This window comes from Oncorhynchus tshawytscha, linkage group LG13 (genome assembly GCF_018296145.1).
Source record: "Oncorhynchus tshawytscha isolate Ot180627B linkage group LG13, Otsh_v2.0, whole genome shotgun sequence".
In the NCBI taxonomy this organism is placed as follows: domain Eukaryota; kingdom Metazoa; phylum Chordata; class Actinopteri; order Salmoniformes; family Salmonidae; genus Oncorhynchus; species Oncorhynchus tshawytscha.
In genome coordinates, this window is record NC_056441.1 from 8,425,196 (window position 1) to 8,439,229 (window position 14,034).

The following is a 14,034-nucleotide window of genomic DNA, read 5'->3' on the forward strand; positions in this document are numbered from 1 at the left end:
TCGCAGCCCTATGGCAACCCTATGGCAGCCCTATGGCAACCCTATGGCAGCCCAATGGCAACCCAATGGCAGGCCTGGGTACAACGTTAGAGGACCTAAACATGCCGTCTTACCTTCATCCAAACAGGTAGAGCCATCCATACAAACAGGTAGAGCCATCTATACAAACAGGTAGAGCCATCCATACAAACAGGTAGAGCCATCTATGGCAAACAGGCAGAGCCATCTATACAAACAGGTAGAGCCATCTATACAAACAGGTAGAGCCATCCATCAAACAGGTAGAGCCATCCATACAAACAGGTAGAGCCATCCATACAAACAGGTAGAGCCATCCATACAAACAGGTAGAGCCATCCATACAAACAGGCAGGCCATCCATACAAACAGGTAGAGCCATCCATACAAACAGGTAGAGCCATCCATACAAACAGGTAGAGCCATCCATACAAACAGGTAGAGCCATCCATACAAACAGGTAGAGCCATCCATACAAACAGGTAGAGCCATCTATACAAACAGGTAGGCCATCTATACAAACAGGTAGAGCCATCCATACAAACAGGTAGAGCCATCTATACAAACAGGTAGAGCCATCCATACAAACAGGTAGAGCCATCCATACAAACAGGTAGAGCCATCCATACAAACAGGTAGAGCCATCCATACAAACAGGTAGAGCCATCTATACAAACAGGTAGAGCCATCCATACAAACAGGTAGAGCCATCCATACAAACAGGTAGAGCCATCTATACAAACAGGTAGAGCCATCTATACAAACAGGTAGAGCCTCTATACAAACAGGTGGCATCTATACAAACAGGTAGAGCCATCTATACAAACAGGTAGAGCCATCTATACAAACAGGTAGAGCCATCTATACAAACAGGTAGAGCCATCCATACAAACAGGTAGAGCCATCCATACAAACAGGTAGAGCCATCCATACAAACAGGTAGAGCCATCCATACAAACAGGTAGAGCCATCCATACAAACAGGTAGAGCCATCCATACAAACAGGTAGAGCCATCTATACAAACAGGTAGAGCCATCCATACAAACAGGTAGAGCCATCTATACAAACAGGTAGAGCCATCCCCAAACAGGTAGAGCCATCCATCCAAACAGGTAGAGCCATCCATACAAACAGGTAGAGCCATCCATACAAACAGGTAGAGCCATCCATACAAACAGGTAGAGCCATCTATACAAACAGGTAGAGCCATCCATACAAACAGGTAGAGCCATCCATACAAACAGGTAGAGCCATCTATACAAACAGGTAGAGCCATCTATACAAACAGGTAGAGCCATCCATACAAACAGGTAGAGCCATCCATACAAACAGGTAGAGCCATCTATACAAACAGGTAGAGCCATCCATACAAACAGGTAGAGCCATCCATACAAACAGGTAGAGCCATCCATACAAACAGGTAGAGCCATCCATACAAACAGGTAGAGCCATCCATACAAACAGGTAGAGCCATCCATACAAACAGGTAGAGCCATCCATACAAACAGGTAGAGCCATCCATACAAACAGGTAGAGCCATCCATACAAACAGGTAGAGCCATCCATACAAACAGGTAGAGCCATCCATACAAACAGGTAGAGCCATCCATACAAACAGGTAGAGCCATCCATACAAACAGGTAGAGCCATCTATACAAACAGGTAGAGCCATCTATACAAACAGGTAGAGCCATCCATACAAACAGGTAGAGCCATCCATACAAACAGGTAGAGCCATCTATACAAACAGGTAGAGCCATCCATACAAACAGGTAGAGCCATCCATACAAACAGGTAGAGCCATCCATACAAACAGGTAGAGCCATCCATACAAACAGGTAGAGCCATCTATACAAACAGGTAGAGCCATCCATACAAACAGGTAGAGCCATCCATACAAACAGGTAGAGCCATCCATACAAACAGGTAGAGCCATCTATACAAACAGGTAGAGCCATCTATACAAACAGGTAGAGCCATCCATACAAACAGGTAGAGCCATCCATACAAACAGGTAGAGAGCCAGCCATCCATACAAACAGGTAGAGCCATCCATACAAACAGGTAGAGCCATCCATACAAACAGGTAGAGCCATCCATACAAACAGGTAGAGCCATCCATACAAACAGGTAGAGCCATCCATACAAACAGGTAGAGCCATCCATACAAACAGGTAGAGCCATCCATACAAACAGGTAGAGCCATCTATACAAACAGGTAGAGCCATCCATACAAACAGGTAGAGCCATCTATACAAACAGGTAGAGCCATCCATCCAAACAGGTAGAGCCATCCATCCAAACAGGTAGAGCCATCTATACAAACAGGTAGAGCCATCCATACAAACAGGTAGAGCCATCTATACAAACAGGTAGAGCCATCCATACAAACAGGTAGAGCCATCCATACAAACAGGTAGAGCCATCTATACAAACAGGTAGAGCCATCTATACAAACAGGTAGAGCCATCCATACAAACAGGTAGAGCCATCCATACAAACAGGTAGAGCCATCTATACAAACAGGTAGAGCCATCCATACAAACAGGTAGAGCCATCCATACAAACAGGTAGAGCCATCCATACAAACAGGTAGAGCCATCCATACAAACAGGTAGAGCCATCTATACAAACAGGTAGAGCCATCCATACAAACAGGTAGAGCCATCCATACAAACAGGTAGAGCCATCCATACAAACAGGTAGAGCCATCCATACAAACAGGTAGAGCCATCCATACAAACAGGTAGAGCCATCCATACAAACAGGTAGAGCCATCCATACAAACAGGTAGAGCCATCCATACAAACAGGTAGAGCCATCTATACAAACAGGTAGAGCCATCTATACAAACAGGTAGAGCCATCCATACAAACAGGTAGAGCCATCCATACAAACAGGTAGAGCCATCTATACAAACAGGTAGAGCCATCTATACAAACAGGTAGAGCCATCCATCCAAACAGGTAGAGCCATCCATCCAAACAGGTAGAGCCATCTATACAAACAGGTAGAGCCATCTATACAAACAGGTAGAGCCATCCATACAAACAGGTAGAGCCATCCATACAAACAGGTAGAGCCATCCATACAAACAGGTAGAGCCATCTATACAAACAGGTAGAGCCATCCATACAAACAGGTAGAGCCATCCATACAAACAGGTAGAGCCATCCATACAAACAGGTAGAGCCATCTATACAAACAGGTAGAGCCATCCATACAAACAGGTAGAGCCATCCATACAAACAGGTAGAGCCATCCATACAAACAGGTAGAGCCATCCATACAAACAGGTAGAGCCATCCATACAAACAGGTAGAGCCATCCATACAAACAGGTAGAGCCATCCATACAAACAGGTAGAGCCATCTATACAAACAGGTAGAGCCATCCATACAAACAGGTAGAGCCATCTATACAAACAGGTAGAGCCATCTATACAAACAGGTAGAGCCATCCATACAAACAGGTAGAGCCATCCATACAAACAGGTAGAGCCATCTATACAAACAGGTAGAGCCATCTATACAAACAGGTAGAGCCATCTATACAAACAGGTAGAGCCATCCATACAACCATCCATACAAACAGGTAGAGCCATCCATACAACCATCCATACAAACAGGTAGAGCCATCTATACAAACAGGTAGAGCCATCTATACAAACAGGTAGAGCCATCCATACAACCATCCATACAAACAGGTAGAGCCATCCATCCAAACAGATCATGTGACACTTAGATTGCACACAGGTGTACTTTATTTAACTAACTATGTGACTTCTGAAGGTAATTGGTTGCACCAGATCTTATTTAAGGGCTTCATAGCAAAGGGGGTGAATACATACTGTATGCACGCACCACTTTTCAGTTTTGAATTTTTTTTGAATTTTTTGAAACAAGTTTATTTTTTTTATTTTTTACTTCACCAATTTGGACTATTTTGTGTCTGTCCATTACATGAAATCCAAATAAAAATCCATTTAGATTACAGGTTGTAAGGCAACAAAATAGGAAAAATGCCAGGGGGGGTGAACACTTTTGCAAGGCACTGTGTGTGTGTAAATGGCTCTGGTAGTGGGTGGGACAACAAATAGGTGTATTATTATCTGTGGTGGGAAAGAAGCCAGGGATAGTTAGGGGTAGTGTGTCTATCTGATCTCAGGGTAACCATAGCAGCCTGGTACCTGGGAGGGCTTGCTCCAGTATATCATATATCTACAGTATATCTGTCAGATACATGTGTCATATAATGGACCCAGCTGGGAGAGAAGCAGGGTAGTGATACAGAAGAGCAAGCACACACACACACACAGACACACACACACACAGACACACACACACACAGACAGACAGAGAGAGAGAGAGAGACAGGAGAAACAGGAAAACAGGAGAGAGAGAGAGAGCGAGACAGAGAGAGACAAAGGGAGAGAGACAAAGAGAGAGAGACAGAGAGACAGAGAGAGAGAGACAGAGAGAGAGAGACAGAGAGACAGAGAGAGACAGAGAGAGAGAGAGACAGAGAGAGAGACAGAGAGAGAGAGAGAGAGAGAGAGAGAGAGAGACAGAGAGAGAGAGGAGAGAGAGAGACAGAGAGAGAGACAGAGGGAGAGAGAGAGACAGAGAGAGAGACAGAGAGAGAGAGAGACAGAGAGAGAGACAGAGGAAGAGACAGAGAGAGAGAGAGAGGACAGAGAGAGAGAGAGAGACAGAGAGAGAGAGAGAGAGAGAGAGAGAGAGAGAGAGAGAGAGAGAGACAGAGAGAGAGAGCACTTTATATATTATCTACCTCACTTGCTTTGGCAATGTTAACACATGTTTCCCATGCCAATAAAGCCCTTGAATTGAATTGAATTGAATTGAGAGAGAGAGACAGAGAGAGAGAGAGAGACACAGAGAGAGAGAGACAGAGAGAGAGAGAGACAGAGAGAGAGACAGAGAGAGAGAGAGAGAGAGAGACAGACAGAGATCCCTTTGTTTATGTCAGGGCCCCTGTTTCTCGTCCTCTTTCTCAGAGAAAAAGAGGGGCCCTGACATCAATGAAAGGATAGAGCAGCTAAACGAGAGAGAAAGTAGGGAGTGGATGCGAGGAACGAGGAGGAGTAAAAGAGATAGAGAGTTCCTTACAAAAAGCCGCACATTCTCTGATCCGGCAGAGGAGAGGGAGGCGAGCCTGGGAAAGTTTGGTGGAATAAAACCGGCGTATGGAAAAACATAATCAGAACAAGTCGTGCACTTCACAGAACTTTCCAGGGTTAGTAGTGACTCTCCAAAAATATCTGATATACTGGAGGGTGCAAATGGGGAAATAGTTTTTTCTTTTTTTTGTAGCCTACTTTTGTTCATTTAACAAAAATGTCAAAAATGAAATAAAAAATTACAATATATTACTTCAGAAAAGTAGCACTGCAGCTTATCTCATACTACGTTGTACAGACAGACATGCTTCTGGAGACTGAACACAGTGTACGATATGTCTGCTACATGCACGTCTTGGCAATGTGCCTCCACAGACACTTTTATCACAACTAAGATGGCCGCTACAGATTTGGGTTTTAGTGCGACACCTTTTGAGTGGTTTAAGGCCAAATACATGCATTGACAGGATGATGTAACATCTAGCTTATTTTAAAAACAAACCCAGCTGCAAATATTAGTGTCTGTTTTTTGGCAAGGATACAGAGAGGAGAGACAGCCCAGTCTGTATTAGGCGTGACACAAGCGGACACCTGTGAGGGTGTGGACACCCACGCTAGCACAAACCCTGCTCCTATTACCAGTCACCACACCACCACAGGCAGGAAGCCAACACTGACTACACCAGAGTGGTGCTGTTATTTCGGATGAGAAGTGTTGCGCAACGGGCTGCGTCACAACTGACACTCTAGTTCTCTATTTAGTGTACTACTGTTAACCAGGACTCATACGGGCTCTGATCAACAGTAGTGAACTACATTAGGGGAAAGGGAGCCATTTGGGACGCAACATAGTTGCACAACACTACTCATCGAAAATAACCCCAGAATGAATGAAGACATAGCCTGGCACAGAGATGGGAATATTACCTGATCTGTTGGTGAAGAAACCATCAAACACCACAAAGTTATTGACCTAGAGAAGGGGGAGGGGAGACAAGTGGACAAGGAAAGGGAGAGAGAAGGGGAGAGGGGAGAGAGAAGGGGAGACAAGTGGACAAGGAAAGGGGGAGAGAAGGGGAGACAAGTGGACAAGGAAAGGGGGAGAGAAGGGGAGACAAGTGGACAAGGAAAGGGGGAGAGAAGGGGAGACAAGTGGACAAGGAAAGGGGGAGAGAAGGGGAGACAAGTGGACAAGGAAAGGGGGAGAGAAGGGGAGACAAGTGGACAAGGAAAGGGGGAGAGAAGGGGAGGGGAAAGGGGAGAGAGAAGGGGAGACAAGTGGACAAGGAAAGGGGAGAGAAGGGGAGAGGGGAGAGAGAAGGGGAGACAAGTGGACAAGGAAAGGGGGGAGAAGGGGAGAGGGGAGAGAGAAGGAGAGACAAGTGGACAAGTGGACAAGGAAAGGGGGAGAGAAGGGGAGACAAGTGGACAAGGAAAGGGGGAGAGAAGGGAGAGGGGAGAGAGAAGGGGAGACAAGTGGACAAGGAAAGGGGGAGAGAAGGGGAGACAAGTGGACAAGGAAAGGGGGAGAGAAGGGGAGAGGGGAGAGAGAAGGGGAGACAAGTGGACAAGGAAAGGGGGAGAGAAGGGGAGACAAGTGGACAAGGAAAGGGGGAGAGAAGGGGAGAGGGGAGAGAGAGAGGAAACTGAAAAACATAATAATTCATTAATCCGTCCCAGGTAGATGATAGATGGCCGGCCCATGATGATGACATCATCTAGCTAGTCTGTTTACCAGCATCATTAACCGTAGGGCCCAGCCTGACGAGAGCTAGTCTCTTTAACAGAATCATTAACCATAGGGCCCAGCCTGATGAGAGCTAGTCTCTTTAACAGAATCATTAACCATAGGGCCCAGCCTGATGTAGGGCCCAGCCTGATGTAGGGCCCAGCCTGATGTAGAGCCCAGCCTGATGAGAGCTAGTCTCTTTAACAGAATCATTAACCATAGGGCCCAGCCTGATGTAGGGCCCAGCCTGATGAGAGCTAGTCTCTTTAACAGAATCATTAACCATAGGGCCCAGCCTCTCTTCAAGTATGTTCTATATTTAGCCAATACCCACTTCACCTCCTGTCTTATCTCAGTCTGAAACAGTTAGTTTATGAAATGTTCATATCTATTTGCATTATCTGAGGCTGTACTGTCAGGCCTGTATAATAATTCACCAGAGTAAAGATACAGCGTTGAGGAATACAAAGCACTGGTGGCACAATGACAGGAGAGACCGCCGTCAAATCATACCTGAGGTACACCATTTTTCAGACAGTAATGCTTCTCCAGGAAGGAGAGGAACTTAGGGGAGGGCCTGTCGTAAGCCATCATCACTGGCTCTACCTTTTTGTGCTGAACATGGAGGGGAAGAGACGGAGGTAAAACATAGCAATTACAACACGTCTCAACAAGCAAACAGACATTTGAAGAACAGCCTCTTGGCAACACCCTGTAATTTCTAGTCCAACGACTCTGCCTCAGCACACCTTCACATTCCAGTCTGTGCGTTCTACTTTTCATAGCCTGGTATAAAATAAAAAAATCAGGAATACTGTACTCAACAATGGTGAGAGCCGAGGTGTATTCATTAGTGCAAACCGTAACAACAACAAACAAAAAAACGTTTCACTAAAAATGTTTGTTTTGCAATGAAAAGGAGAGTTTCTTATAGGACAAATTCAGGTAGGTCCATTCCCGTTTCGTCCCGTTTGCTTCCCTTTGGTTCCAAATGAATACACCCCAGCTGTAACCAGGCTATTGTGGTCATTCCTTCAGGGTGTCAATTCTAATTGAAGTCACTCAATTCAGAAAGTGATTTGAATTTTAAAAATCTAAATACACTGAACAAAAATATAAACACAACATGTAAAGTGTAAAATAAATGGTTTAATCCCATGTTTTATGAGCTGAAATAAAAGATCCCAGAAATATTCCATACGCACAAAAAAACGTATTTCTCTCAAACTTTGTGCACAAATGTGTTAATGTCCCTGTTAGTGAGCCTTTGTCCTCTGCCAACATAATCCATCCACCTGACAGGTGTTGCACATCAAGAAGCTGATTAAACAGCATGATCATTACACAGGTGAACTGTCATGACGTTGGCCTGGGGGGTAGGTTTATGACAGTCATAAATACCTCTTCCCCCCCTCTCTCTGTCTCTCCTTTTTCCTCTCTCTACCCTACTGATGTTACATTTGCAAACCCCTTGGTTAACATAGAGATTCTGGGAACATCAGTAGGTGGGGGGAAATTAACTATATTCTGGTAATCCGACCAATGGAACATATGCGGTGGTACTTAATGAATATGATGTCAGTTCGGTTGTCATCTGAGACATTCTCATCAATGATAAGATGACATAAACTCTACAGTGGAAAGTCTACACATCAGAGTTATCGGATTCACATGGAATTGTTCAATTTAAATGTTTGACTATTAAATTATTTGTGATGGGATGAAATGTGATTTTAGCTTCTAAAATGTGAGATTTGGGTTTTCATAAGTTAGGGGTATGCTCAATCAGTGGCCCGCCCCTGTGAAGGGACATGGGCTATAAAACTTTTCAAACACGCCCTCCTCTCCCTTCCTATATAAAGCCTTGACGACAATATAACCTGCTGTTCCGAGGACGTGAGGACGACGGTCCGATGTCAGAATGGTTCAGATAATAACTACAGAACGAAGCCAACATCAGTGTGAGCTTTGGTTGCGAATGGTATGAACTCAAAACTCTTATTCACTACAGAAGTGATACCTCCTAGCCGTTGAGTTAGCAACAGCCGCTGCAAACGAGGGTTAGGAAGGAACAGACAGAGTATCCCGTCTACCACACAACGACGTTACTACAACGTATTCAATTTACCAGCAGAGACATTCTTCAAAGGACAAAGGACTCGGTTGGGCAACACGGCCTTCCATCTACCACCAACCTACCGAAGCGTAGCTCAGAGTAAATATTTATTGCATTTTCCTTTTCCAAATGGGCGGTAATTTAGAATGCATAAGATACTGTATTTACGATAGCACAGCTTCGCCCTTTGTTCCTCAGTCTTCCCGCTCTTTCACTCAAACCCAGCCCCTTTTCTTTTGTGTAACAAGCAGTCATATCTGCTCCGCCCGCTAGGGACGATTTCCTTTATGACGTAATTTGTAATCAAGTTATGATTTAATTATGTGTAATTCTGTGTGATTAGTTAGGTATTTAGTAAATAAATAATTAAACCCAATTTTGTATTGCTGATTCAAATTGTTAGCCAGGGTTCGTGCAGAGAATTTACAACTTTAAGATGAGACTGAATTAAGATGAGGATTAATATTGACTGCTATTGGTGTAAAATATTACTAGGTCTTTAAGAGTTTATTCGGAAGATAACAGCTCTATAAATATTATTTTGTGGTGCCCCGACTCTCTAGTTAATTACATTTACATGATTAGCTCAATATTAATTATTTTATAGAATAGCATGTCATATCACTTAATCCGGCATAGCCAAAGACACGACAGTACCTTGTGCTGAGGACAATAAAAGGCCACTTTAAAATGTGCAGTTTTGTTAGACAATCTCATGTCTCAAGTTTTGAGGGAGCGTGCAATTGGCATGCAGACTGCGGGAATGTCCACCAGACCTGTTGCCAGAGGATTGAATGTACATTTTTCTACCATAAGCCGCCTTCAACGTCATTTTAGGGAATTTGGTAGTAGGTCCAATCGGCCTCACAACCACAGACCATGATGGCAGTGGGGTTATGGTGTGGGCAGGCATAAACTATGGACAATGAACACAATTGCATTTTATCGATGGCAATTTGAATGCACAGAGAGGCCCATTGTCGTGCCATTCGTCCGCCACCATCACCTCATGTTTCAGCATGATAATGCACGGCCCCATGTTACAAGGATCTGTACACAATTCCTGGAAGCTGAAAATGTCCCAGTTCTTCCATGGCCTGCATACTCTCCAGACATGTCACACATTGAGCATGTTTGGGATGCTCTGGATCGACATGTATGACAGCATGTTCCAGTTCCCGCCTATATCCAGCAACTTCACACACCCATTGAAGAGTGGGACTACATTCCAGACCACAATCAACAGCCTGATCAACTCTATGCGAAGGAGATATGTCATGCTGCATGAGACAAATAGTGGTCACACTACATACTGACTGGTTTTCTAATCCACGCCCCTACCTTCTGTGACCAACAGATACATATCTGTATTCCCAGTCATGTGAAATCCCTAGATTTGGGTAAACCTCAACCCTGCATCAGTCCCAGGTAAACCTCAACCCTACATCTGTCCCAGGTAAACCCCAACCCTACATCTGTCCCAGGTAAACCCCAACCCTGCATCCATCCCAGGTAAAACCTCAACCCTGCATCAGTCCCAGGTAAACCCCAACCCTGCATCTGTCCCAGGTAAACCTCAACCCTGCATCAAGGCTTGGTCTCTGTCTCACCTGCAGCATGAAGCTAAACAGCTCCAGTCCGTAGCCGTGCCTCTGAAGGTGCTCTGTCACAAAGAAATCCAAGACACACAGAGGCTCCGTCTCGACATGCGCCCCTCGCTGGTCCTAGGGAGACATTACAATACATTCAATTCAATTCAAGTCAAGTCAATTCTCAATTGAATTTAATTCAACGTGATTAATCCCCTCAGGAGCAATTACGAGTAACCATAGTGAGAGAAACAAGGACATTTGAATGAGGCTGGCACAATTTCCGTATAACCATGTAATCGACGGTTATGGATGAACACCATTGTGAAAATAAAATACAACCAACATAACCGTTTAAAAATAAATATGTTTGTTGTTTTTTTTGTCAAACAAACAGCTGACTGAATGATCAGCAGCAGCGCAGCACATAGAAATATAATGAATAGAACAGGCTTGGAACCTCTAACCCTGGTAATATGACTAGAATGAATAGAACAGGCTTGGAACCTCTAACCCTGGTAATGTGACTGGTAAATATAATGAATAGAACCTCTAACCCTGGTCATGTGACTGGTAAATATAATGAATAGAACCTCTAACCCTGGTCATGTGACTGGTAAATATAGTGAATAGAACCGGCTTGGAACCTCTAACCCTGGTAATGTGACTGGTAAATACAATGAATAGAACCTCTAACCCTGGTAATGTGACTGGTAAATAGAATGAATAGAACCTCTAACCCTGGTAATGTGACTGGTAAATAGAATGAATATAACCTCTAACCCTGGTCATGTGACTGGTAAATACAATGAATAGAACCTCTAACCCTGGTAATATGACTGGTAAATAGAATGAATAGAACCTCTAACCCTGGTCATGTGACTGGTAAATATAATGAATAGAACCTCTAACCCTGGTCATGTGACTGGTAAATAGAATGAATAGAACCTCTAACCCTGGTAATGTGACTGGTAAATAGAATGAATATAACCTCTAACCCTGGTAAATAGAATGAATAGAACCTCTAACCCTGGTAATATGACTGGTAAATAGAATGAATAGAACCTGTAACCCTGGTAATGTGACTGGTAAATACAATGAATATAACCTCTAACCCTGGTAATGTGACTGGTAAATAGAATGAATATAACCTCTAACCCTGGTCATGTGACTGGTAAATAGAATGAATAGAACCTCTAACCCTGGTCATGTGACTGGTAAATATAATGAATAGAACCTCTAACCCTGGTCATGTGACAGGTAAATAGAATGAATAGAACCTCTAACCCTGGTAATGTGACTGGTAAATAGAATGAATATAACCTCTAACCCTGGTCATGTGACTGGTAAATAGAATGAATAGAACCTCTAACCCTGGTCATGTGACTGGTAAATATAATGAATAGAACCTCTAACCCTGGTCATGTGACTGGTAAATATAATGAATAGAACCTCTAACCCTGGTCATGTGACAGGTAAATAGAATGAATAGAACCTCTAACCCTGGTCATGTGACTGGTAAATATAATGAATAGAACCTCTAACCCTGGTAATATGACTGGTAAATATAATGAATAGAACCGGCTTGGAACCTCTAACCCTGGTAAATATGACTGGTAAATATAATGAATAGAACAGGCTTGGAACCTTTAACCCTGGTAATGTGACTGCTAAATATAATGAATAGAACCTCTAACCCTGGTCATGTGACCAGGGTTACATTGGTAAAGAGGTCAATGGAAGGCCGACCGTTGAGGATAAAAGAAAGATGGCGGATTGGCATTCAACAAATCTGATCCTACTAAAGTGGATATTTGTCAAATCCGTCATGATTGATGTAGTGTAACAGGCACATAATGTGGTTAATAAAGTCTGGATTTGTGTAAATATCTGGCTGTTTTCACTGAATAACATTTAGAAGTTGACCCTTTTTTCATGTTTAGAATAAGTTACTGCTAAATGCTAACTCCTGTTCGTATAAACTGGTAGCATAGCTAGCGTACAAAGCTCAGTGGTGATAGTCATAGTCGTTTTTAACTGTTATGCAGTTAATTGGTGACGATGACATGGACACGTATTGGGGTTGACATCCATACACGCATTACACTCTGATTTTAACCTCAACATAGTGTGAAATACACATACTGTATAAACAATAGCCTAAATGTAGGCTAATTTTGCAATGAACAGATTGAGGATCGTTTCCATTGTTTTGGTCGATTTCCATTGACATCTTTACACACCTATGGCTAGGTTAAAGAAGGGGAAGTAAATAAATCATTCCCATGTGGAAGCGTTTGAAAATAAACAGATTCATGGGACCAGTGCCATTGCTGGATTCTCCAGGATTAGCATTGAAAACGTGACCAGCGGTCAGGAAAAGCAGTTTCTATAACATCTAAATTAATAGAATGACAGTTATGCTTTATCTTAGTAGTTAGCTGAAATTCTCTCAACAATCGTGTTAATTCTCTGGTTTACTCCGATGGGTACACTCCCAATGGCCTCCAGTCCACCCACTATACCAGCAATGACTTGAATGGGGACACCTGTTCTATTCATTCTATTTATACCAAACAAAAGTATAAAAATGCAACATGGAACAATTTCAAATATTTTACTGAGTTACACTACATTTCAGGAAATCAAGTCAATTGAAATAAATTCACGAGGCCCTACTCTATGGAGTAGGGCAGTGGTGTAGACATGAGTGGGCCTGGGTGGGCCTGGGTGGGCCTCCCCACCCACTGGGGAGCCAGGCCCGGCCAATCAGAATAAGTTTTTCCCCACAAGACGGCTTATTACACACAGATATACTCCTCAGCACTCCCACCCCAGACGATCCCACAGGTGAAGAAGCCAGATGGGGGTCCTGGGCTGGCGTGGTTACACGGTTGTGAGGTTTGTTGGACACACTGCCAAATTCTCTAAAATGACATTGAACTAAGCTTAAAGTAGAAAAATGAACATTAAATTCTCTGGCAACAGCTCTGGTGGACATTCCTGCAGTCAGCATGCCAATTGAACGTTCCCTCAAAACTTGAGACATCTGTTGCATTTTTGTTGTGTAACAAAACACGGCACATTTTTTAAATGGGCTTTTATTGTCCCCAGCACAAGGTGCACCTGTGTAATTATCATGCTGTTTAATCAGCTTATTGATATGCAACACCTGTCAAGTGGATTTAATTACCTTGGCAAAGGAGAAATGCTCACTAACTGGGATATAAACAAATCTGTGCACAACATTTGAGAGAAATAACATTTCTGTGCGTAAAATAAACATTTCTGGTATTTTTTTTGTTCAGCTCATGAAAGATGGGACAACCACTTTACATGTTGCGTTTTATATTTTTGTTCGGTGTATCCATCTCATTATCTAATTGTTCGGTGTATCCATCTCATTATCTAATTGTTCAGTGTATCCATCTCATTATCTAA

General features: G+C 43.2%; 1 protein-coding gene across 4 annotated transcripts in view; it reads right to left on the reverse strand.

Annotated features, from left to right (window-relative positions):
* LOC112247208 (alpha-tubulin N-acetyltransferase 1) overlaps positions 1 to 14,034 on the reverse strand; it is a 30,034-nt gene that overhangs the window by 12,440 nt on the left and 3,560 nt on the right. For 3 of the 4 annotated variants that reach the window (XM_042295118.1, XM_042295116.1, XM_042295119.1), the window contains exons 5-7: positions 10,615 to 10,728; positions 7,402 to 7,503; positions 6,087 to 6,132 (exon numbers count right to left, since the gene is read on the reverse strand). In XM_042295118.1, coding sequence (XP_042151052.1) covers positions 6,087 to 6,132; positions 7,402 to 7,503; positions 10,615 to 10,728 — 262 coding nt within the window. Of the gene's footprint in view, positions 1 to 5,148; positions 5,195 to 6,086; positions 6,133 to 7,401; positions 7,504 to 10,614; positions 10,729 to 14,034 lie in introns of all 4 variants that reach the window. The other variant, XM_042295117.1, reaches the window with a different exon arrangement.